Here is a 27,192-nt window from a genome sequence, read left to right as displayed (position 1 = left end):
ACCATGTGGGTGTTACTTCATGTCTAGAGGTCTCTAATAATACAAAAATATGACATACGGGTGACCATGGGGGTGTTACTTCATGCCTAGAGGTCTCTAATAATACAAAAATACGACATACGGGTGACCATGGGGGTGTTACTTCATGCCTAGAGGTCTCTAATAATACAAAAATACTACATACGGGTGACCATGTGGGTGTTACTTCATGTCTAGAGGTCTCTAATAATACAAAAATATGACATACGGGTGACCATGGGGGTGTTACTTCATGCCTAGAGGTCTCTAATAATACAAAAATACGACATACGGGTGACCATGGGGGTGTTACTTCATGTCTAGAGGTCTCTAATAATACAAAAATACTACATACGGGTGACCATGGGGGTGTTACTTCATGCCTAGAGGTCTCTAATAATACAAAAATACGACATACGGGTGACCATGTGGGTGTTACTTCATGTCTAGAGGTCTATAACGATATCAAAATACTACATACTAATACTTGGAAGATTGGAAACATGATTTCTATGCCATAACTTCTTAATTTCTATTATTGCACTCACACCTGGAACCAATTAACCACAATATAATTAAGTATTTTTGGTCCAAATTAAGAATTTTCAAGTATAAAAATGTGAAGTAAAAAAGCAATACCAATATAGACATTCAACGTCTTGTTTCATTGTGATGTACATAGTATTCTACACTGGTCACTAGGTGTCAGTAATGATACTGTAATGTTGAGTGAGACACACAAGCACCAGAGCTGAAGCTTTTGTGACAGGGGGTTAGAATGACCTCCAAACAGGCACAATCAACTCCAATAAAAAGCCCTAAGACAAATACGGGCTACTGTTGTACCCTTAAGCCTAGGTGAAGCTCAACTCTCAACCCCTGACATCACTTCCTGCCTGGCCCTCAATAAGCTGCCCTGGTATCAGTACCGGAACATGTGCAGCGACACACACAAGCATTGTTTCAGTCTTTATATTTTTGTATCAGGTGATAGGAGTGTAAAGGTGACTGTAGGGGTGTTACGTCATGCCTGGAGGGCTTTAATAATGACAGACATTTAGAAATTGACTTACCACAGAACCATTGAATGGCAATAAAGGCAAAAGCCTACAACACTTGACTCACAGCCGTGGCTGACATTTTGGCGGCTACGGTGGAAGCCAAGCGCCCCAGCACGGCCATCACCAGGGACAGGTGCTCCTGTTCAAGTGGAACTGCTTCACCTGCTGGGCGGAGAAGCAGCCGTTTCCCCCGGTCCAAGACCAGCCACTACTGCTTGTGTGTCCCGCAGCGCCCTCTGCTGCCTCCGACTCCTTTTCAAGACCAAGCACCTGGCCGGGTGCTTCTTCCTGCGGGAGCCCTGCGTTGCTGCATAGGGATGTTGGGATGAAGGTCGTGGATGGAGGCGGGTGTGGGACTAGCCTGGGTGACAATTTGAGGCAAGATATTAGGAAGGGTGTGAATATGACGTTGTAACTTTTTCAACCTTTGCAAGAACGAACATCCAAGATAAATAACCTTTGATTGCGTTTGTACCAGGTGGACATCAATGTTGTTGGTATTAAATGTGGAAGGCACATAACTACCACGGGATAGGAATAAAAGTTATGGCGGTAGAGGAATCATACACTCAAGTTTGACTGAATCACAGGTGCTCGACAAAGACTTGGTTTTTGTAGACTCGACTTTCGCCGACTCATGGGTGCTCAAGGAAGACTCCACTTGAGTTTCATTGACTCACAGTCGCTTTAAAAAGACTAAAATTTCGAGTCAAGTCACAAGATGACATACACTTCAGTTTCACTGACTCTCGAGTGCTCGACAAAGACTCAAGTTTTGTTGACCAACACTCAGTTTCGTTTGCAAGACAAGACTTAACTCACAGGTTGACAAAGACTTGCGTTTGATTGGCTCACAGGTTGATGACCCCTCGAAGTAACTGAATCACTGGTTGACAAACACGCGTCTTTCACTGACTCACGGGGGTTGGAAAAAGACTTGTTTCACTCACTCACAGGCTGAAAACGCTCAACTTTCACTGACTCACGGGTGCGCAACAAAGTCCCCAGTTTTGACTCACGGGTTGATGGACATTCTATTTTAAGTGACTTGCAGGCGCTTGACGAAAACTCGAGTTTCACTGACTCACGGGTTGACAAAGACTTGAGTTTAACAAATTCAAGTGGTGACTCGAGTTTGGTTGATGAACACTCCAGTTTCGTTGACCCACGAGTTGACATACAATCAAGTTTCACTGACTCGTAGTCACTTCATGGAGACTTGAGTATCGCGTACTCACAGGCTGAAAACACTCAAGTTTCTCTGATTCACACGTCGACCAAGACTCAACCAAAAACCAATCATCTTGTATCAATTTGGTTGATATTTTGGCCACTTTATTTTTTTTTACCCCAAAGCTTTTTTTTTTTTTTTGCTGTCCCGTCCAGCCATTGGGGCAGATAGTATTGTTGATGTAAATGCCCTTACATGCTAGACAGATTTGCTCTGTGTCAGGAAAGGTGTTGGCTACAACTTCCCTGTACCATGAAATTTTATTTGCCGTTATTTGATGTTTTTGTTAGGCAAATTTGGAGCGACCGGACCGGAGCAAGAAGAAACACAGAAAAAGAAGAAGAAGAGAAACTGGAGGGGAGAGAGACTGCCTTCTACCACCCAGCAAACCCCGCCCCACGCAGCCAGGTCAAGGTCTCACCACCAGAGATCCACCGGCCCCGTGGGTGAGGCCAAAGCCAAGCACCAGAGCCGGGCAGACAAGACCAGCACTAAGCCACCAACAGACCTCAGCATCCCCGACGAGCCCTAAGACAGATCGGGGATGGGCAAAGACAAGGAAAGCGATGCAACAGAGCATAGAGACCAGTGGTAGCAGACACACGTCCGGGAGAGCATCGTCCCCCCAGCCGGCCCGACTCCGAGGCGCATGCCCCCCACCCCCACACGCCAACCAGGCCCCCGTCCCCACGAGCGAGATCAGGCCCCATCCCAACAAACAGCCACCACAGTGCAGCAACCCCAAGCCACCACCGCAGACTTCAGGCCCCCCCTGAAGATCCCCCCCAGAACTGAGTGTCTAAGGTGCGGTTAAAATTGAAGGGTGACCAAGCCAGAGGAATGCCGAGGACAAAGGGGCATCCACAAGGAAACCCCTCACCCCCGGCACAACCAATTGCACATCACCCCCCAAGGTCCTACATGTATGTGAGGTGGTGCAGCAGGGAGGACCGGGGCCCCACACACGCCCACCGCGCACTACCGATCAACCGAGCGGGGAAAGGCAGCACAGCACCGCCCGGAGCAAGCCATGGGCTGCAGGACCGGCCACAGGCTCCACCCGGCCCATCATGGCAACCAGTCCGGCCTGCCGACCCCCCCAGCGATGGCTTCCAGCCACCCCACGCAGGGGGCCCCACCAGAGATTGCGCCAGCTACGCAACCCCCAGACCATCAAGAGCCGCGGACAAACCACGCGCCTCGAGGCAGCTCCCACAACTGCCAGAACAGCAGGGACCGTGCCCCGGCGACACATCCATCACCATGGCAGCCCAGGGATCGACACCACAGAGACCGCAGGAGAACCGGGACCCGCATGGGGCAGAGCACAACCACGCCCCCAATGCACGTGAGCCAAAAGTGCCAGGGAGGGACAGAGACACACACCACACAGCAGAGCCCACGAGAAAAGTGACACCCCAACAGCCGTAAAAAGTAAATGTCCCCCCAGCCCTACCCTCTGCCCCAGCGCCGACCCGTCTCCACCACATCTCCCATCCACCCACCGACCCGCCGAGTAGGACACCCCGGAGGCGGGAAGACCGCCACAAGACCGGAGACAGAGGGGGCCAGCCAGACAAATAGCAAATAGCAGGGGCCGCCCGTGAGCCACCGGCCAGACCCGCCCCCAAACCCTTGGTCAAGGCTCCCCCATGACCCAGAGCCCACCACCCCGCCCCCAAGCAAGCCCCCGCCAATCCTGGCCAGCGCCGCACAGAGCACCAGCCCAATCGCCACCCGCCCCGGTACCGGCGCACCCACAGCCAGCCCCGCCCTACATCCCCACCTGGGGAAACAGCCACAGCCAGAGTGGGACGATAGCACACGGTCCCCATATATCACACATAGATAAAAAATGAGAATAAAAAAATACATTTAGATAAATTGATAATAATATATTGATAATAGTAGTTATGCATGTATAATAATGATACTACTATTAATACTTAATAAAATTTGTAATAACCCCAAAGCATTTATCTCCAAGTACATACTGTACTACATGTGTCCCATACTGTTCATCAGTGTCCCAAAGGAAAACAGACTTGTAGTGCGACAGCGTAAATACCTGCTTTGTGGTCCGGGAATACTGGAAACCTTGTGTGCTTCCGCATGTCCCGATCTCAGACCTGAGGAGGCACACAGTACTTGGACGTGACAACCTGCATTCTGTCATTATACTGGACTAAGAAAAGACATTGTTCTTGGATAACGGTTCCAAGGACCAGTTCTGGCAACAATTAAACATTTCACAAGTACTGATTTGGCATTGGTATCACATAACATGTACATGACACCCAACTCCACTTTTTACTCAATAAAGTAGGACTGAATTCATGGGAGATCAGAGGTTGCCCAAGGTGCTGCCTGGGGGCCATTTGTGTTTTTTTTCCATTGGACCTGCAGCACATGCTAAAAATATATGGTATATAAAACAACCGAAAAATCAGCAAATATTCATTCATTCATTCATTTTCTACCGCTTATCCTCACGAGGGTTGCAGGGGTGCTGGAGCCTATCCCAGCTGTCTTGGAGCGAGAGGTTACAACATAATATTATGAAGACAAATAATAGTAGCATAAAGTTGAACGTTTACTTACATTGCTCTTGTAAATTTTTCTTCTCATAACTCCTCAAATATTTTGCCTTCATTCTCATAATGAAGGCATAACTCATAACTCATGAGTTTCGGCAACCTGATTTTGAAACAATTGCCAACTTTGTTTTCATAATATGAACATTTTGATCTTTCAATTGGTTTTACTAATCCTAGTTATCAGTTATTTTTCTTTCATTTATTACTTTTATCGTTGTTTCACATGTTGTTTTTAATGTTCTTGTTTTTATTTATTAGTTTTATTTATCAGCTGGGATAGGCTCCAGCGTACCTCTGCGACCCTAATAAGGATAAGCGGTACAGAAAGTGAAAATGACATAATTATAACAATCAAGGGGGGCCCAAACTTGTTCATACTGCTGTAAATAAAGTGGGTAGGATGAGATATCAAAGCGTTAAATGTTATTATTGTATGATTTATACATAATATTTTGACTTTATTCTTGGAAAATGTTCTAAAAATGATACTGTGAGCCATGGGCCTATAAAACAACAGCTGCAGCCTGCAAACGGACCTCGGGCCACACCCCAAGGAGTAAATTAACTCTGCAAAATGCATATATGATATATATATATATATATATCATACAACTGGACTCTCTTCCTATTGTTCTCTTTACCTGACAGAGGCTTTTCCAGCACTGGCAAAGACTTGGTGTCCGTGTAGCGACTGTACAGGCGACCTCTTGCAGCGTGACACTCTTGGCTGTTATCAGAAGGGAAAGGAATAAAAAGGGCGGAGGAAAATGTAAAAGAAAACATCATGAGAAAAAAAAAAAAAAAAGGTTTGTGTAATGAATATAAGAAAGCAGTACTATGAGGATGAAATGACAAACATGAAAATAAGACGGCGCATATTAAACTGCCATAAAAGCAGATTTACACAAGTCTCAAAGACTGTGTACAGTTTTGTGGAAGCAAGTTTAATGCAAAAAAAGGTCAAACATAACAGGTCTTTGTGCCTTCCCAATAACACTAATGTCCTTTTACCAGGCCAAAAGTCAAATAACTATTCAAACAGCAGCACAGTCTCCAGCTGTGTGTGCTCCAAGACAAAAACTGGGTTTTCTTCCAGGAGATGCCAGAATGTTAGAATGCGGTCAATCCAAGCCCAGGTGAGATCTATTCAGACTATTGAATTACAAGCGTTGCAATGGAGAAGTCATCAGAAAGAGGGTTGAAAAGAAAGGTGGGTGAAGAGATGGATGAAGTGGAGGGAAAGAGAAAGCGACAGTGTTACAGAAGGCAGCATTTTGGACAAACAAGCTTCTCTTTGTGCTGATGAAAGGAGCTCTTCAAGCTCTACAGTGCATGCGGAAAGTATTCACAGCGCTTCACTTTTTCCACATTTTGTCATGTTACAGCCTCATTCCAAATTGTATTAATTTAATCTCTTACCTCAAAATTCTACACAAAATACTCCATTATGACAATGTGAAAATTTTTTTTTTTTGACTTTTTTGAATTTATTAAAAATAGAAAACTAAGAAATCACATTTACATGCGTATTCACAGCCTTTGCCATGAAGCTCAAAATTGAGCTCAGGTGCATCTTTTTTCCACTGATCATCCTTGAGATCTTTCTACAGCTTAATTGGAGTCCACCTGCAGTAAATTCAGTTGATTGGACATGATTTGGAAAGGCACACACCTGTCTATATAAGGTCCCACAGTTGACTGTGCATGTCAGAGCACAAACACCAAGCATGAAGTCAAAAGAACTGTCTGTAGACCTGCGAGACAGGATTGTCTTGAGGCACAAATCTGGGGAAGGATACAGAAACATTTCTGCTGCTTTGAAGGTCTCCATTATTGGTAAATGGAAGACGTTTGGAACCACCAGGACTCTTCCTAGAGCTGGCCGGCCTTCTAAACTGAGCGATCGGGGAAGAAGGGCCTTAGTCAGGGAGGTGACCAAGGCCCCGATGGTCACTCTGTCAGAGCTCCAGCGTTCCTCTGTGGAGAGAGGAGAGCCTTCCAGAAGGACAACCATCTCTGCAGCAATCCACCAATCAGGCCTGTATGGTAGAGTGGCCAGACGAAAGCCAGGCGCCATGTTTGGAGGAAACCAGGCACTGCTCATCACCAGGCCAATACCATCCCTACAGTGAAGCATGGTGGTGGCAGCATCATGCTGTGGGGATGTTCTTCAGCAGCAGGAACTGGCAGACTGGTCAGGATAGAAGGAAAAATGAATGCAGCAATATATAGAGATATCCTGGATGAAAACCTGCTCCAGAGCGCTCTTGACCTCAGGCTGGGGCGAAGGTTCATTTTTCAGCAGGACAACGACCCGAAGCACACAGCCAAGATCTCAAAAGATTGGCTTCAGAACCACTCCGTGAATGTCCTGGAGTGGCCCAGCCAGAGTCCAGACTCGAATCCGATGGAACATCTCTGGAGAGATGTGAAAATGGCTGTGCACAGACGTCTCCCATCCAACCTGATGGAGCTTGAGACTTATTGCAAAGAAGAATGGGCAAAACTGCCTAAAGATAGGTGTGCTAAACTTGTGGGATCATATTCAAAAAGACTTGAGGCTGTAATTGCTGCCAAAGGTGGATCAACAAAGTATTAAGCAAAGGCTGTGAATACTTATGGAAATGTCATTTTTTTGTTTTCTATTTTTAATAAATTCAAAACATGTCAAAAAAACCTTTTTTCACATTGTCATAATGGAGTATTTTGTGTAGAATTTTGAGGTAAGAGATGAATTTAATACAGTTTGGAATGAGGCTGTAACATGACAAAATGTAGAAAAAGTGAAGCGCTGTGAATACTTTCCGGATGCACTGTAGGTTGGATATACAGCGACCCGTCGCCACTTAGCAGCCTTACTCTGTCACGCTTTTCCGCAAATGTGGCACATTTAAATCACGCTGTTTCCATTGTCAAAAAATGTGTACATTTGAGCAAATGTTACATTTCAAGCCTAAAATGGTAAACAACATTCAAAGACGTTGTGATGATAAGTAGTATTCTCCACTGGTATCTAGTAATGGTAAAGTACCTTAAATTCTGGTGTATGAGCCGCACGTGTCCACGTCATGAAATGGCATATCGTGAGGTGCGTGAGGACCAGGCAGCTATTTATTTGATATAGGAGCCAATCATCATGAAAAAAACTCACAACAAGCTTGTCAACCCATTGGAAATTGAAACTCACTCATCTCAAAATACCGAGGAAATATACATTGCATGTACCAATATGAGTTTATCTATTTTAACATTTACTCATATTGCATATTTCCCCACTGAGAGATGAATAAAGGCATATATTATCTTATTGCATTACTTCCCAGAGAACCCAGAGGGAGGCTGATGTCATTGCAGCACCCTAGTGACTGTGTTGCTGAGATTCAATGCATTATGGGAAAACATTTTAAGTTTAAGAAATAAGTATCGGCTTATACACCGGAATTTAGGGTAATTGAATTCATAGGGCAATTCATAGGGAAATCACAGGACACAAATAGACCATTCCCACCCACATTCATACCCATGGACAATTTGGAGTGGCCAATTAACCTTGCATGTTTTTGGAATGGGGGAGGAAACCGGAGTACCTGGAGAAAACCCACGTACGCACGGGTGGAATCGAACTCAGGTCTCCTAGCTGTGCACTAACCACTTGTCGCAAAAATACATACAACCATCAATAAAGCCTCTTTTTCAGATCTCCACTCACAGCGCCAGGTTTTCACCGCTAATTGCAACACCAACAATCATTCAGACTTATTTGTTGACATGATGCACACAAGTCTCCTCACACTGTGAGGCGTTCAGGTGCGCTGGTAATTTGGAGTGTTAGGCGCCAAGACTTTTTCATTTTTCATGGCAATCGACATACCTCTGGGGGAGCCACTGCCTGAGCCCCAGCATCCACAATCCGTTCACATACGGTGGCGGAACTCGCTCGGTGCTGCCTACTTGTTGGCTGTCCTCCACTGCCACGTCACTAACCCTTTTCAAAGAAAATACTCTTTCTCCATTATGTCCACACAAAAGACCTCCACCATAAACTTTGTAAAGAACGCGAATATAATAGTTTTAAACTAGTTTTAAACGAGCTGCTGGACAGCCTCAGGTATGTGGAATATCACCGATGTCCTACAAACCTTCTACTCCTTCGGCTTCCTGCACCTCATCATTATTTCACCTGCTTGTTATACTACATCATGTATGTCATCAGATAATACATTATTAAAACCTCTGTTGTTGCTGATCAGAGTCATGTACACATGAATGAAGTAGCCAAAAAGTACTAACTACATAAAGGAGCTATGAATATTACTACTGTTGAATGTATCAGGTCTAGCTGTGAGCTGGAGTTAAATCTGCAAACATCCTGCAAAGTACATTTAAAAAACTAATAACTTTGCTTCTATAATGTACAATTTGTTTGTTTGCCTTCACCTTAGTTATGTTACTGCTTTCTTAACTCGGGATTGAAGGTAGAAAGGACGTGAGGGTATACATGAAAACATGTAACACAACCAGGAAGTATGAGGACGGCGGGACTGAATACTGAATGTCTGAATACACAGGAGCCTCTGAACATCTGACCTTCGTAGACCGGGTAGGATGCAGACCCCGAATTCAGACACAAAATAACAACACGGGCTACTTTTGGGTCAATAACCTATGACAAGCTAAAACCCAGCCTTGAACCTCTGACATCACTTCCTGTCCTCCACACTTCTGTCCACGCACCACTAAGGTCCCCTCTGTAACATTTACTGTGACGCAAACGAATAGGGGTTTTATTTTTGTCTTAAATGGCTTATTTACTCTTATTATGCGTTTAAATCCACCATAAAAGTACATTGATGAGACAATACACAAAGAAGTATGCCGTGCAGATAAAAACATCCAAGTTCTTATTCATGTCTAATATATCTTATTTGCTCTGATTTTGTCTACTATATTGAGTAATAGGAGTGTAAAGGTGACTATAGGGGTGTTATTTCACGTCTAGATGGCTCTAGTAATGTATTTAGACAATGGTAAACAGGTTTCAATGCTCTAACTATTACTTTTACTCATGTTTTAACTGTGTATTAACCAATGAATGTTGTATTTTCATGTATCTTTTACTTTGTTTACTTGCTTTTATTCAACTCCATTCTTCTGTAAAGTGTCTTTGAGTATTTTGTGGCCCTTGCTGGTAAAACGATTGGACACCCCTACCTTAAAACCAAGATACACAACAACCAAGTACGTACCCAACATGATTATGGTGTACCATTACACCCAGAGTACAAACAAAATATTATTCATTCATTCATTCATTTTCTACCGCTTTTTCCTCACGAGGGTCGCGGGGGTGCTGGAGCCTATCCCAGCTGTCTTCGGGCGAGAGGCGGGGTACACCCTGGACTGGTGGCCAGCCAATCCCAGGGCACATATAGACAAACAACCATTCACACTCACATTCATACTTATGGACAATTTGGAGTCGCCAATTAACCTAGCATGTTTTTGGAATGTGGGAGGAAACCGGAGTACCCGGAGAAAACCCACGCATGCACGGGGAGAACATGCAAACTCCACACAGAGATGCCCGAGGGTGGAATTGAACCCTGGTCTCCTAGCTGTGAGGTCTGCGCGCTAACCACTAGACCGCCGTGCCGCCTAACAAAATATTAAAGGGGACCTATTATTTTTTTTCCACTTTTGTGACCAAGAAATGTCGATAGAATGTTGTATTGTCATTTTTAACGATGCCAAAGTGTCAGATAATGAGTTTTGCCATTTGGAAGTGAGCCCTGAAAGAAGAGATTTCACCGTGTTAGCAAGGAGCAACGGCTTCCAGGTTTGTCCATATTTGACGGAACGCTAACTTGTCTAAAGAGGCATCAGGCAGATGTGGCTGCATTTGAAGATTACAGGTGAAGAGAAAAATATGAGAGTTTTTTGTGAGTTTTTTTTTTATTTTAAGTTTCAAATTTTTTTCCAGTGACGGTGGAGTGGGCGTGCCCGGGGGCAGGCCGTGGATGGAATAAATGAATCAAATAGGTGCCAAGTCTGGAAGATCTAGACAGCTTTATGGTGCAGATCTAGAAAGGTCATTGCGTGTAGCTCCTCTATCAGTCCACCACTCAATACAAAGGGATGAAAATGAGCATAATAGGTCCCCTTTAAAAGAGGGTTCTGCTACAAGTATTTTTTTGAAGTATTTATTTTGAAATGCCTTTATTCTTGTCACTTATACGTACAGAAGTGCAAGCGAAATTGTGTATTTGTGTATTTTTGGAACGACATTCGGCAATTATCGGCAACGATATTCCTTCATGACAAAGAGCAAGTTAGCTTTAATAGTCTCCATTTCATAATCATTTTTACCTCCATTCCTTAAGTTATTTTGTCATTGACCTGCCCCCCAAAACACTGAATGACCAATTGTGATCAATAATGATCTAGGAGTGAAATTGTGTGCTTCTTCTAATACCTGTTGCTTCTTGCTCGGAAGCGTTCCAGAGGAAAGTGCGGGTTCCGGTCCCCGTGGACCCCGGGGGCAGGCACTGTGGCGGATTGAGGCGGCACCCTTGAGGGGGAGGATCCCACACTGAGGGAGTACTGGGAGAATCCCGACCGCTGGGGAGAATGGGGGGCAAATGGCCACGGAGGAGTCCTCTGCTCCTGACGTACGGCTGCCAATGGTAAAAATGCAAATGGAATCAGTACATTCTAATGTAATATTTATGATTTATCACTTATGGCAAAAAGTGAAGATTGTTGTACAATGAAGACTCACCTTCTCTCTCCATTAGAGAGTAGGGTTTGATCTCCCCGTCCGGCTTTCTTAGGGGAACCTTTCTCAACTGGCCCACTGTGAAGGACACTACATTGAGACCCTTTACAAAATCTATTGTAGTGCTTCTAAAATAGTGTGGTGGAACAATGAATGGGGGGGGGGGGGATTATTTATCATAGTCAACATGCAATTGAACTCTTCAACGCTTGTATGCTGCATTTTGTTGGTTTCAGTTGTGGGTTCGGTCTGTAAAGTGCAGATAAATAGTATTTCAAATGGGGGGGGGGGGGGGGCAAAACAAAGTAATTGAGGACCACTGGTCTAAACATAGATGCTACCACACGACTATACATGTGCTTGCTGCAAACCAGGTTGCCTGACATTTGACTGCTGTAAAAGACAGATGATGTACAGTAAACCTCGGATATATCGGAAATTCGCTCACAACGGACAGATAAAAAAGAACCGATTTTTCTGTAATGCATTTCCAATAAAAATTCATTGCATATATCGGATTTTTTATAACGGATTTCGCCTATTTCGGACAAAATCTCCAGTCCCGTTACGATGCATTTCCATTAAATTTCCCTCGCATATATCGGATGGACGCATCGTGGCGCTCCGAAGCTAGCTGACATTCTGAGACGTTTTAAAGCAGAGGACATTTTTAATGCCGACGAAACTGGGTTATTCTGGCAAATGCTGCCAGAAAACACCCTGGGATTTACTGAATGAGATCTTAACCTCACTATTGGAAATAACGTAGGCCTGACGGGCGTAACAGGGCCTAGCTTAATTAACAATTTGTTATGCTCATAGTCCAATAAAGTTCAATTCTCATTACCTTACGTCTCTTTTCATTGCCCAGTCCAGGTACATTGGAAACATAGTCAAGGAAGTGCCTTTTTAGAACGGATAAAATCCCATTTACGCATATACCGGATATAAATCCCATATATGCGTAAAACGGACATTTTCCGGTATACGCATATAATGCATTTCGCTTATATCGGACAAAACCAGTGGGAACAATTGAATCCGATATATCTGAGGTTTACTGTAGTTTCGATGTAGCAAATTGGGTTGCCTTACACGCGATGGTGTTTCCGGTACGGACGGTGTCGTGACAGTCATTTTAAAAGTGGCTGAACCAGTAGTAGCTCTGACGGAGCTCCAGCTTTCCTCTGACGAGAGAGGAGAGCCTTCCAGAAGGACGCCAGTCTCTACGGCAATCCACCAATCAGGTTGGGTTTGGTAGCGTGAAAAGGGACCGTGGCGGCCCACTCAAAAAGGCACTTGGATGACTTATGGGTTGTGGTGAGGAAAAAAAGGAATCCTCCTCTATCTACCAGGTGGTCTACTTTGGTCAACGTTCACTTTAAGATGAATGTTTCAACAAAAGAGATGAAAATACGAATATGACAGTTTAATACAGGGGTGCTCATTAAGTCGATCGCGATCTACCGGTCGATCGCGGAGGTGATACTGGTCGATCGCTGGTCGATCGCGGCGTGACATTAAAAAAATATCATCCCAGCATCAATGCCGTCACTTGATTGATATACAGGGCAGCCATTCAGATGACAACTGAATGTTGCCCTTCGGGCGACCAATCAAATCAAACAACGTCTCTAAGTGCAGCAGAACTTACGATGTCAGCCTATCATCCATCCCCGTTACTTGATTGACATACAGGACAACCAGTCAGATGACAACTGAATTTTGACCTTTAGGTCACCGCTCATGCGTAAACAACGATGCAAAGTGCTAAGCTAGTCGGCGAATTGCGAGATGTTAAGCCCTCGCTAAAGTTTATGGTCACTAAAATGAGTGAAGGAGCTGGACCAAGTAAAAAGGCAAAAACTGGACCAAGTAAAAAGGCAAAAAACATATCACTTCCATACGGATATGGAATATTATACGGATATTATGATACGGATATTATCCATGACTGATAAACATTTGGAAGTGTGCTTGAGGCTGGCTATCAGCAGCTACTGTCCGGACTATGCATCCCTGGCTGGTTCAATTCAGTGCAAGTCATCAAAGTAAACTCAGGTAATTACAAAAAATGTTAATAGTTAATTATGTGTGTTTTGCAATATTGGCTCATTTGGTTATGTAAGGTACATCAACATACATTGTACGTACAAATAATCCTCAATACATTTGAAAATAAATAGATGTTTAGCATTTTTGTAGTGGGTAGATCATTTTGACTCGGTCATTTTAAAAGTAGCTCGCATGCTGAAAAAGTGTGAGCACCCCTGGTTTAATACATAATTGATATTGGTCTTTCAAAAGTTAGCAAATAAATGTATAGTAGAGGAGACAAAGGATAAAAGAACACAAGGAACAAGCGATGTTGGCTAAATGAATGAGAGAGAGAATAATGGTCTTACAAAAAGCTGTACGTCCCCTGATCCGCCTGAGGAGACCAAGACGAACCTGGGACAGTTTGATGGGGAACAAAAAGATTTGGGGATGGGAATGAAAGTACATCAGGTCTCTTGCGTCCGCAACCTTTCTTCAGATGAAAATCTCCCGAATGGATCTGCTTTGACTTGCGTGGAATCTTCCACATTGACGTAATAATGAAAATCATGGACTGGAAAATGGTGGCGTGCAAATATGTTATGTACAGTATTTTGTGTGAGCACAAATTCATTGATTTTGATGTTAGACTTGTTAGATGTACAATCAGTTGGCACCGCTTTCATTGAAAAACAGCATTTGACTAATAATTTGACATGAAAGTGTGACAAAGTACGGTGGTTTGCGTTGCTAGGCTAAGGCTTCAAGCGCTATTTTTTGTGACGTGCTGCAGCTGCAAGCGGCTTGCCCGAGCTAACCGCTAAACAATCATGGCGTCCATCGAGTGGGACTGCAAACATTCCGCAAGGAGGAAAAACACATGAAACCTTATCAGGCACCCTGAAACACCAGCATCGCTATGACGGTGTTTTGACAGTGTGTACAAAGATGCCACAACGTCTGACTTTTTAACGTGCATTTAAGTATTCTGAATGGCAAAGGAATCTTGACTCCAAAATACATTATTCTAGCTAATATATTGAACACATTAGCTCAACATAACTGTACAATATCTTTCTTTTCCGGATAACATTGAAAACATTGAAACAATTACCTGATTTGTTGAGGAAAAAGCCATCAAACACAACAAAGTGATTGACCTGGAAGCAAGACAAAGATCAGTTACTGAAATGACTGCCATGGTGCCTGTGAATATTCTCATTCTTTCAGGGCATCATCGGTTCATGCTCAGCGACTACAGTAAATACCGGTGTGTAAGCTGCACCCGTTCTATTTGGAGGAACAAACACATTTGTTTTGATTCAAGTTGCCTCGTTCTTGTGCGTGTTCCACCCGTGCATGTAATCATGTCATTAATTATGCATGTCATTGCTTTGAGAAGCCAAACTTTACTTAAGTGATGACCCCAGCCACTAATCGGAACTCTGATAATGGAGCGGGGTAAGTCACCGTTGATGCGTTACACTGCTGATGGGGATGTCATAGAAGTTCATGTCACGATACTATACCTGGGGAACACTTTGTGTCAGGCAGTAATGCTTGGCCAGGAAAGACAACAATTTGGGCGAGGGTCTATCATATGCCATCAGCACCGGTTCTAAATTCTTGTCCTGCAAAAAAACAAAAAAATCTTCAGATTCACCAAGAACATGCAGAAAGTGTCTGAAGAAGCCTGGTCCAACAGGTGATGGTATTGCAACAACAACTTCTTTGTACTGGACTCCAAAGTTCTAAATGTTGTTAAAGAAAAAGGCCTGCATGGCAGAGTTCCAAGATAAAAACCACCTTGAGACTTTTTCATGCAGGGCCATGTAGGTTGGGATTTTTTGGTCTGACTCATTCAATCCCAGCCATTTTACAAAAGATATCCCTCCCCTCTCAGTAGCGGCCATTTTGGATGATTTTGACTTGATTTTTCAAGGCACACTGAATATTGTGTTCTTGGGCTATAAAGACATGGACACGAAGGATTGGACTCTCATCTTTCATCAGGAAAAACATTTTGTTTATATATATATATATATATATATATATATATATATATATATATATATATATATATATATATATATATATATATATATATATATATATATATATATATATATATATATATATATATATATATTTGAATCTGAATTCCGCTTTTATGGAGGACCAAAACTGACAAAATAATAAATAAATAAATAAATAAAAGTGGAAATAAAAACAAAAATGAAAAAAAAATATCTAAAAATTAAATACAAAAAAATTAATATAAATGGAAATAAAAACAAAAATAAAAAAATATATACATAAATAAATAAATAAAAGCAAAAATAAATACAAAAATAAAAAACAAGATTCAAAAATAAAAAATACAAAAATAAATGTAGAAATAAATACAAAAATAAATATATAAATAGAATTACATATCAATAAATAAATAAAAGCACTCATATGTATTTATTTCATGCTGCAGACAATGTCAGCTTGAAATGCAGAAGGAAAAACTATTCAAATGAGGGGGCGGTCCTAAGTGTGTCTTGGGTTGAACTGTTCGCCTATTGGTTGATCGACACTGAGTCTGTTGTTTCATTTGTGTGAATTAACTGCTCCAATAAGGCTTCCACCCGGAAAAGCAGGTAATCCGGGGAAGCATTATCCGAAATATCTGCTAGCAAACGGAGATCCCTGGAGATTGCAGCCATATTTACCGCCATTGAGAGTGGTGTGGTGACTTCCTCTTGCTGTGGCCGTTTGCAGGCATACCTAGTCGATTTTCGCACTCACATGTCCATCAACCAATAGGCGAACAGTTCAACCCAAGACACACTTAGGACCGCCCCCTCATTTGAATAGTTTTTCCTTCTGCATTTCAAGCTGACATTGTCTGCAGCATGAAATAAATACATATGAGAGCAGAGTGCTTTTATTTATTTATTGATATGTCATTATATTTATATATTTATTTTTGTATTTATTTCTACATTTATTTTTGTATTTATTTTTGCTTTTATTTATTTATTTATGTATATATATATATTTTTTTTTTAATTTCCATTTATATTATTATTATTATTTTTTTTCATTTTTGTTTTTATTTCCACTTTTATTTATTTATTTATTATTTTGGCAGTTTTGGTCCTCCATACCCTTTGACCAATCGACACCACATTAGCTCAGCAGCAGTCCTCGTTAGTATAGTGGACAGTATCTCCGCCTGTCACGTGGAAGACCGGCGTTCGATTCCCCGACGGGGAGTTCACGTTTTGTATGTTACAATGGCACGTTGAACTTTGAGCAGGGTTGAGGTTGCAACAACGTCGGGTAAAACAAACCCTTCTCACTAGAACCCAAACGGCCGAATCCAAAGACGTATTGATACGGCTTTCATGTTTTTTTGTTTTTTTTTTCAAGAGACACAAAAAGAGGTGATGATGCAACTGCACAATTGAAGCGATCATGTTTGGTAAATACGGTCACAAGGTGGCAGAAGTGCATTTTCTAAGAGCTCGGCATGCATCTTTCCCATGTAAATAAAGCCCTCCACAACAAGCAGGAAGTGCAAAAGCATGGGGAAGTGTAGCGTGCAGGAAGTGGATTTATGTATTTATTTTAGGAAGTGTTATTTTCGTGTAAAACCACCATTTTGACATGTTTAGACATTTTGTATATAAAATACACTTCCTGCTTTATTCACATGGGAAAGATGCATGCTGAGTTCTTATAAAACGCACTTCTGCCACCTTGTGGCCGTATTTACAGCTGCACCAAACATGATCGCTTCAATTGTGCAGTTGTGTCATCACCTCTTTTTGTGTCTCGTGAAAAAAAACCTAAAAAACATGAAAGACATATAAATATGTCTTTGTATTCGGCTGTTTGGGTTGAAAAAAATGCATCAATACATTTATGATAGCGAATGAGTTCATAAAAGGTTTTATTTAAGAACTGCATTTTGTTTTTAGTTATGTTGTCAGTTATATTTCAATTCATTCATTCTATACAGCTGGGGTTGCTGGAGCCTATCCCAGCTGTCTTGGGGCGAGAGGTGGGGTACACCCTGGACTGGTGGCCAGCCAATCCCAGGGCACATATAGACAAACAACCATTCACACTCACATTCATACCTACGGACAATTTGGAGCATGGTTTAGGAATGTGGGAGGAAGCCGGAGTCAACGGAGAAAAGCCACGCATGCACGGGGAGAACATGCAAACTCCACACAGAGATGGCCGAGGGTGGAATTGAACTCGGGTCTCCTAGCTGTGAGGCCTGCACGCTAATCAATTAGTGTCATGATCTGAAACATTCAAGTGTCATGACATCAAGAAATCAGGACTTTTCCACATCGCCGTATAGCATTTATTATAAGTATTACATAGTATTACTAGTGTTAGTATAAATACGTCATGTACATACAGTAAGTGCCACAAAAATGAGCATTTAAAATAGGGAAACCCTATGTTTTTGCAGTGAGTGTAACTCTGGTAACTCCCCCCATGACGAGTCTGTCTTGGCATGCCATTTCTGACCGGAATGAGGTGTGATTCCCCCGTCATCGTGTGGGAATACGTCACCTGCAACATGAAATTGAACAGCTCCAGTCCATAGCCATGTCTTTGCAAGTTGTGAGCAACAAAGAAATCCAGAACGCACAGTGGCTCGGCTTCTATGTGTACACCTTGTTGATCCTATGGAGGGAATACAGCAGGGATGCGTTTCCATAGTAAGCAGTAAGACGTCAATCTTCACAGGACTGTCACAAGAAGAACTGACTCACCAGCAGAAACAACTTCTTGTATCCGACCTTGAGAAATCCCACAATGACACCACGCCCTCTGTAGGTAGGAAGGAGCAGGTGTATTACAAATGTAAATACAAATGCATGTAGCGTAAGCTTAGGAATGTGATGTACCCGTTGCTTTCTCCATCCTTCATCAGGTAGACTTGATGCTGCTGAGACTGCAACTTATTGGCGCTTGTTACAGGTGTTGTTAGCCTCTGGGCCTGCGGACAGAAAGCATAGGTTTAAAAAATATATTTAAAAAAATCACGGATTCAAGTTCCTGAAAGTGTTTTTTTTATACAAATGACACACGTACAACAACAGCAGAATGACAAAAAAAACATCTGCTCACATTCACATTATATGCTATGTCAACACAGAGCAACAGGGGTGTCCAAACGTTTACAGGGTGGTCCGCAAGGCATGCTGGGTACCACAATATGATATGCTACAATATAGTGTATTGTTATATGTACAATGGTGTGTATGTTAGCAACAAAAAAAAGAAATTGCAGCATGCCTAGTAAACGCAATACTTCATTCAATAATCAACGAGCTTGCAACTGTGACGAAACGTACCTTTGCTGAGGCTATCCCAAGTTCATCAATGACAGTAACGATGTGAGACTGAAGATTTGGCCTAGAGAGACAAACCACACAGAAAGACAGGGGGAGCACAACAATGCACGATGTGTTCAAGCGTCATGATGTAATACTAGCTTCTCTTAAAACGTTCTGATTCTTCTTAAGGTAGACCTTCATTTTAAACTTGTCAATCTATTTCAGCCTCCATAGCTTTAATAATCTGTTTGTTGACGTAAACCAGAGCTATACAAACTATAACATTGTACTTCCAAAAAATGTTACCCTTATGAGCTATTTTTGTTGCCATCATTAAAGCTGTCCAAACAACTGTACCTTTAGTTGTAGCATGCATTAAAATTAACAAGAAACTGAAGAAACTAAGTGGTCTAATCCTTTTTTCCCCATGACTGTATGTGTTGCTTTACAAAACATCAAAGTGGCAAAATTGCATCCTTTCATTTTGGACCCCCGCCCCTGTGTAAACATTACAGGTGAACGGATTGATCCATGTATGATATTATTGATACCACTGGCATTTGATTGACACTGCTTATCTTCTGTTTATTTTCCACATAGCTGTGTTTTTTTGTTGTTCAGATGTATGGAATATATTGTTTACAAATGTACAATGATTGCTATTTATTTGTATTATTTATTGTATTAATCCATAAGTGCTTGGCTTCTGGGATAAAACGCCAAAACATTCGAATGACAGCCATTCATAATTTTTCATTTTATTTCATTTTATTTTATTAGATTTTTTCCATTAGTATTAAAAAGGAAATGAAGGACTTTTTTGATTACAGTTTTATTCAATATTGATACGCTGTCTTACATTGTTAAAATGCAAATGTTTTTTGTTTACTTTTTCCTGTGTGTTTACTTGAAAAATCTCCAAGTAAGAAGTATCGATATGGGTATCAACAATATTATGCCTGAATTTGTTCGATATCGAATCGATACCAACATTTGGAATAACGCCCACCGTAATAGACGTGATTTCAACTTCATTTTTTTCGTGCATGTCAACGAAGTGACGTCACAATTATATATATATATATATATATACATATGTTTAAATATATTTTCAAAATATAAAATACATAAATGAGTAGAAACAGGCATATACAAACAAAGAAGGAACATTTTGACTAGCTAGCATAAAAAGGCAGCTGAGTAGGGCGATGCTAACAGTATGTTTACATGACGTCACCATGGTCGCTAACAACACAGAGGAAAAGGAAACACAAGCAGTGATTCCTCACCTTTTTGGAGATACGCGACCTGCACCAAGGGTCTGGTCCAAGATGGTTACCCTCTCGGAAAATAAGTGGTTAATATCAAAGGGAAACTCCATAGCATCTGTGGATGATGTCCAACCAATCCGGGTAGCGGCGCTCTAGCAGGAGCCTCCCTTGTTAGCTTGCTAGCTCGCTGGCCGATAGAGGCACCGGCTACTTAACCGGATTCGTTTGAAATAAAACTAAAGCTAGTTTTAGCTGCTAAAAGCCTCTAGAAATGTTATCATCACTGCACCGGCGAGACGTACAGATAAATGTCAGCGACACGCAGGAGCTGCCGCTCATTCATTCAATTTCATGTCAGGGCACCTCTATTGTCTCGTAATGGTACAGTCGCGTCAAGCAGCACCTACCGTAAACCATGCTAAAGGAGCGACTGCTAATATACCCCCCCACACACACTTCGTACGAAGCCAGTTCACATCAGTGAAGCAGTCGTTTGTACATGAAATGTTCAAAGTCCTTCCATCATCAGTCGATGTTTGAGAACATAGCTAACGAATCGGAGTGCAGTAGTTCAACTTTAATACGACGGCGGCTTTATTGACGTAGTACGGTAAGTACCAACAACTGGCTGTCATCGTAACAATAAACGTGCATATTACAAATAACCACAGGACTGACATGTCAAATGCAAACATGCAAACATGCAAACATGCAACATACATATGCGTGCTTGATACGTACACATTAACTATAACTACTATAACTATTATATCAACTATAATACTGATCAATTTATAAATGGCAACTGAAAGACATCATACTGAGATGCACATACATTCAAAAAAGAAATGTTTAGCCTCAACAAAAAAAATAAAAATGCAACAGTTTCCATTAGTCGTTCTTAGTTATGACAACTAAATTTGAAATTGCTGTGAACCAACAAACAATATTGCATTGCACGAATTAGCTTTTCCTCTTCACTCAAAGCTTATTTTAATTAATGCTTACTGAATAATTGTTGTCATAGGGATAAGTTTTTAAGTTCGTAACTCAAAAAAATATGTTAAGTCAACTTACTTAATCATTTTATTCTAAGTAGTTTAATTTGTTGTCTACTTATAACAATGCACACAACTTTTTAAGTAGCAGTAACCTAATATACGTATATTATATATACATACACACACACACACACACATACATATATATATATACTTCATTTTTTCTTTTTGGTATTTTTTGTGCTTTCAAGAAAGACAGTTCAACCACTGCTTTTGTGCAATTAACTGCATATTTTTATTCTGAACGTGAGTGTTGCAAAAAGAAAGTAAGAAAACAAAATCATAAATTTCAACTCTGACAAAAGTTTGTAATTCTTATGTACGTTTGTGTGAGCAGCTCAAAATAACCACATACAAAGTCTTCATCGATATATAACAGCAAAAGACAACTGGTCCAATGTTATGGCAAGAGAAACTGCAAGACACTGAAAGCTTAATAGTAACATAAGTATAATCATAATAACTAAACTGGAAAAAAAGACAAGTTAGGTCAACTCAAAATTTCAAGGAAACAAACTTCAGTCAAATTTTAAGTTGGACAATTAAAGTAAATATTTTAAGTTTTGCTTCTGAGTTTGCTCAACTTTGAATTTAGACTTTTATCAACTCAACAGTAAGTTCTGCTAACTTTAAATTTGACATTGTAAGAACTTTTAATCCTTACTTCAGCTAACTATCCCCTAAATTGGACTCGCTTTTAATTTGACATTATAAGAACTTTTAATTGTTATTTGTACTTACTCGCTCCTAAATTCTAACTTAAATTAATTAAACCTAAATTAAACTGTATTATAGAAAGCAGGAAGTGAACAAATGTAAGGGTTAGTGATTGTAAAAGTACCAGATGGAGGGGTAGGATTTAATAAGCTTTGCTTCTTCCTACTCCTTTTGGACATGTGAAACTGGGAACTGATTATGGGATGCACTCAATTGGAATCTGATGCATGTTCAAATGAAATAAAACCATTACCATAATATTTTCCATTGTAATAACACTAACACAATAATACTTATACCAACTGTCCAGTAAATTGTAGAATAATTCAAGAGGAATTTAAACTTGCACACTGCAATAGTTTATAATGTAGCTCAAATGTGTCATTTAGAACCAATAATGTATAAATAATTACAGATGCAACATATACATTCAGAACATTTGTTTTCTTTCAACTGTACCAGCATCAAATCCAAGTACATGCAAACTAATGAGACCCAGTTGTAGCCGTTTACTTGCTATATTGTCTACTTTTAAACTTTGAGATTGAATAAAAGATCAAACACGAGTCATGTATACACGACCATACAGAATCAGTATGATACACAGCTAGGAATATGATAAATCTGTTCATAAGATTACTGAGCACCATAACCTATGGTCTTTAAATATCAAGACCATACAGAATCAGTATGATACACAGCTAGGAATATGATGAATCTGGTCATAAGATTACTGAGCACCATAACCTATGGTCTTTAAATATCAAGCATGGGTCCTTTATACAAGACCATACAGAACCCGTATGATACGCAAGGATGAATCTAAATCTACCGAGTGCAAGAACTTCTGGTCTCCAAATATCAAGCATACATAAGTCATTCATACAAGAACCTGTATGATACACAATTAGGAATATAAAACATAAACATGGTGTTGGCTGGACTGAAGGGAACTTTTAGAGGTCAACAACTCCAGATCCAGAACTTGTGGATTCACTGAAGGAGTTTGTTTTTGAGAGATCTGGTCTTTGCAGAGAAGTCTGTACCAAGTTCCATGAAAACCTTCTGAACGGTTTCTAATGTGTACCTGAGATCCTTTGGGTACTTGATCATAACTTATTAATAAAGAAGTCATGATTGGTCTTCACCCCCTCGTGACAGCTCTTGGTTTTCCTCTTAGCCTTACTTCCTGCTTTCCTGCTCTTTTGTAGTATTTCCTGTGTCGGTCTGTCCTGTGGTTCGTCACTTTTACTTCCCCGTCTAGGCGCACCCGTTTGTAATTTGACTGTTGTATTTAGTTTTGTTGGTGCATTGTTCATGACTACGAGTTGTATGCCGTTGCTGCCATCGTGTTTGTGAAAGTAAAGCTAAGCTCTTATCTGCACCTTCACTTCATCTCTGCATCCTGGACTCGCACCGTAGCAGCGACATGACGCACCGTGACAGAAGCTGGAAAGATATGGGATCAGCGGTATCGCACAAAGGTGGTTACAAGATTATTTAATAATACACAACAATATGTGCAACTACATGATAATTAATCTGATCGACTGAATGTGACATGTGGGGTACCATAAGGCTCTGTGCTGTGTCCTAAATTATTTATTGTATATATATATATATATATATATATAAACGACATCTGTAATGTATCTAAGCTGTTACATTTTGTTTTGTTTGCCGATGACACAAATGTATTATGTTCTGGTAGGGATCTGAAACATCTCCTGGATACAATGCAGAGGGAGCTTGGAACCATAAAAAGATGGCTCGCCACAAATAAATTATCACTAAACCTACAGAAAACCAAATATATTATATTTGGAAACCATAAAAAAAAACAAACACAAATTAAAACAGAGAATACTGAAATTCAACGAGTAAAGGAAAGAAAATGTTAGGAATTATTGTAGATGACAAACTAAGCTGGAAATCACATATAAACTATAGAAAAAACAAATTATCAAAAGTAATTGCAATACTACATAAACTAAATTACATCCTCAATAAACATTCTCTACAATTACTATATGGAACTTTTACACAGCCATATATTGTTTATGGCATTGAAATCTGGGGACACCAATTTACATGATGCAAAAGAGAGTACACTCTAAAAAGTAATTCAGAGTATCTAGTATATAAGTATATAAGTATATATATATATATATATATATATATATATATATATAAAGTTATTGCTACTTAAAAACTGTGTGCATTGTTATTATAATTAAGTAGACAACAAATTAAACTACTTTGAATAAAAAGTCAGTTGACTTAACATATTTTTTTGAGTCACGAACTTAAAAACTTGTCCCTATGACAACAATTATTCAGTAAGCATTAATTAAAATAAGCTTTGAGTGAAGAGGAAAAGCTAATTCGTGCAATGCAATATTGTTTGTTGGTTCACAGCAATTTCAAATTTAGTTGTCATAACTAAGAACGACTAATGGAAACTGTTGCGTTGAATTTTTTTGTTGTGGCTAAACATTTATTTTTTGAGCGTAATAAGGATAATCAATCAAGCTGCTTACCAAGCACCAACAAGTCAACTTTTTTTAAATTCGCAAATTGTAAAATTTTATGATGATTTTATGATGATTTAATTGATTTCAAAACTGCGCAAATGATGTTTAAGGTAAATAAAAACATGCTCCCAAATATTATCCAGGGGATGTTTCAGATTCGTACTAGTCAATATGATCTACGAGGAATGAGTGTGTATGCAAAAGGGAAAGTACGAACAAATGTAAAGCAGAGATGTGTGTCAATCAAAGGAGTCGATATATGGAATGATTTAGATATAAAGATGAAATCTTGTGATATGCTAAATAGATTTAAACAATTACTTATAAACAGTCTTATGAGTAAATATGAAAGGGATTTGTGAGTACCAGAAAGCATGTTGTATACGGTATTGTATAGATTTCATAACAGTTGCAACCATTCCAGTTGTTATGTTTACATCATGGTAACATCATTTATGGGGGGGGGGGGGTGATGTCGGGCATCTAGGTGAAGCTCTGGGAAGGGCGGGGGTGTGCTGTGGCTTCGTAAAGTGGACCCTGCCTTGTCTTGCCGCTCTCTGGCTGGGTGGGGCCTCAATAGCCGCCCGGGCTTGGTGGGTGCTTCTTATGGGAGCATTCCGTGTGGCCTCGCAATAATGAGGTAAATGATGGTTGGACATCGGGTGTCACGTGACCACATGCTGGTGACATGTCGGTGGCACGAATGTAGGCCCGCCCAGGGATCACACATACTTGTGGGTCCAGCTAAAATGGCTTCTTATTGGAGGGCAGCGGGGTGTGCGGGGACTGCTGGGGTGCTGGGCACTCGGTGGGTGCACTCAGGGGCTAGGGGGGTCGGGGCCAGGTGGGTTGGCTGGCGGGGTCGGTGGTGTGCTTCAGCAATGTCCTGGGGGTTTTGCTGGGGTGTCCGATGTTCCCACTCTTCTTTTGTTGTTTGTCTTATGTAAGATTCTGTGATTATATGTGTGAAAAAAAACAAAACAAAACAAAAAAAACTTATTGAATTGGTAACTGCTATGGCGTGGAGAAGGGGTAGGATTTAATAAGCTTTGCTTCTTCCTGCTCCTTTTCAGACATTTGTAGTAATGAGGTGTTGTGTGTATGCATGTATGTGTATGTGTATATGTATATGTATGTAGATATGTGTGTATGTATATGTGTATGTATATACATATATATATATATATATATATATATATATATATATAAATAGATATTGTAAGTGTATATGTGAGAAAGAATAATGTAACATAGTATGCATGTCTGAAATAAATTAAGAAAGAAAGAAAGAAAGAAAGAAAGTGGAAAACATTGACTAAAAGTTGAGAATGGTGAGATAACCTTTTAAAGGAATATTCATTGATTTTAAGTAAGCACTACTTGATTTATTTAGCTCTTGTACATAAATAAAAATCATAGTCATTGTACTTTTGAACATATATCAATTACAACAAATGAGAAAATTCAATAAAATACACAGAAAATCAATTAGATGCAACTTAAAACAGGTCTTTATTTGTGTAGGTATTTAAGTTGGCCTTGTGATACTGGACTAGTACTAACTACTTAAATAAGACTAAAGTTAGGACAACTTAAGAAGATCTATGCAAAAAGTAAACATACCTTTTTAAGGAAATGCAGTACATTTTTTTTCATGTGTGTATACGAACCGTGGGGTCAGTACTAGATCAGACAACGAGGTTCCCGCGCAGGTCATCATACAGCATCCACAGATGACCCGCAACAGCAGTCAAGGCTTCCAAAGGCTTGAAAACAGGGACTCAAACGATCCAAAGCAGCTGGTGTCAACACCCGAGCTGATAAGGAGCACAAACCTTCCCAGGCCTGGTTGGGGAGCCATCTGGTGCAGTCATGTCTGGGATGGAGGTGCAGCAGGGACCACTTTGGGATCATTTTGCTAACGGCATCTCTGGGCCCACATGCCACGCTGATAAGCCGTGGGTCTGGGCCAGGTGTAACGGGTGCCAGCAGGGAGGTGGGCTGCCTGACCTTAAAGACCAAGGCTCAGCTGTCATCAGTGAACCCTGGTACCAATCCAGAGTGGATGCATGTACGGACCGGTCGGGTTACATAAAGGGCAAACTATCACAAAGTAGAGTGGGGGTTTATTTACAAGGAGCAGTGCCGGAGCCTGTGTGAAGAAGATGGACCAATAAGCAAGTTTTCTACTTCAAAGTGGTAGAAAAGTGAATCATTATATACACGTATATAATACGTATGTAAAAAGTAATTACATTATAAAGTATTTTCATATATCTGACAAAAGCCTTTGATACAACCAATCATGACATCCTAATAACTAAATCAGCTGACAGGAAGCAATAAGTAAAGCTAGGTATTATTTGCGGATGATACTGTAAGGTACATAAAAGCTAAGGTAACATGGTTTAAAAAACTGTTTAAAATGAATAAATATGTTTAGAGCATTTAAGAGTAGTAATACTTCATGTCATACATATACAATTCAGTTGTAAAAGAAAAAAAGACACCCTACTATTTTTTTTTCTAAAATAAG

General features: G+C 40.6%; 1 protein-coding gene across 3 annotated transcripts; it reads right to left on the bottom strand.

Moving 5' to 3' along the window:
* Positions 1-470: 470 nt before the first annotated feature.
* atat1 (alpha tubulin acetyltransferase 1) lies at positions 471-20,869 on the bottom strand. Of its 3 annotated transcripts, none has more exons than XM_058047624.1 (13): positions 20,363-20,869; positions 19,092-19,152; positions 18,642-18,733; positions 18,507-18,564; positions 18,304-18,417; positions 15,249-15,350; positions 14,834-14,879; positions 11,686-11,760; positions 11,380-11,581; positions 8,779-8,892; positions 5,549-5,634; positions 4,379-4,439; positions 471-1,440 (listed from the first exon to the last, which is right to left on the bottom strand). In XM_058047624.1, the coding sequence occupies exons 1-13, from the start codon at positions 20,452-20,454 to the stop codon at positions 1,200-1,202; spliced, it is 1,344 nt and encodes a 447-aa protein (XP_057903607.1). In that variant the 5' UTR covers positions 20,455-20,869; the 3' UTR covers positions 471-1,199. The 3 variants fall into 3 exon arrangements, with proteins under 3 accessions (XP_057903607.1, XP_057903609.1, XP_057903608.1); XM_058047626.1 differs by lacking the exon at positions 8,779-8,892 and adding an exon at positions 14,088-14,133 and having other exon boundaries at positions 20,363-20,858; XM_058047625.1 differs by lacking the exon at positions 8,779-8,892 and having other exon boundaries at positions 20,363-20,862.
* Positions 20,870-27,192: the final 6,323 nt, after the last annotated feature.

Source organism: Doryrhamphus excisus, chromosome 14 (genome assembly GCF_030265055.1).
Source record: "Doryrhamphus excisus isolate RoL2022-K1 chromosome 14, RoL_Dexc_1.0, whole genome shotgun sequence".
NCBI lineage: Eukaryota > Metazoa > Chordata > Actinopteri > Syngnathiformes > Syngnathidae > Doryrhamphus > Doryrhamphus excisus.
Note: the sequence above shows the minus strand (reverse complement) of the source record. Positions and strands in the feature narration are given on the sequence as shown.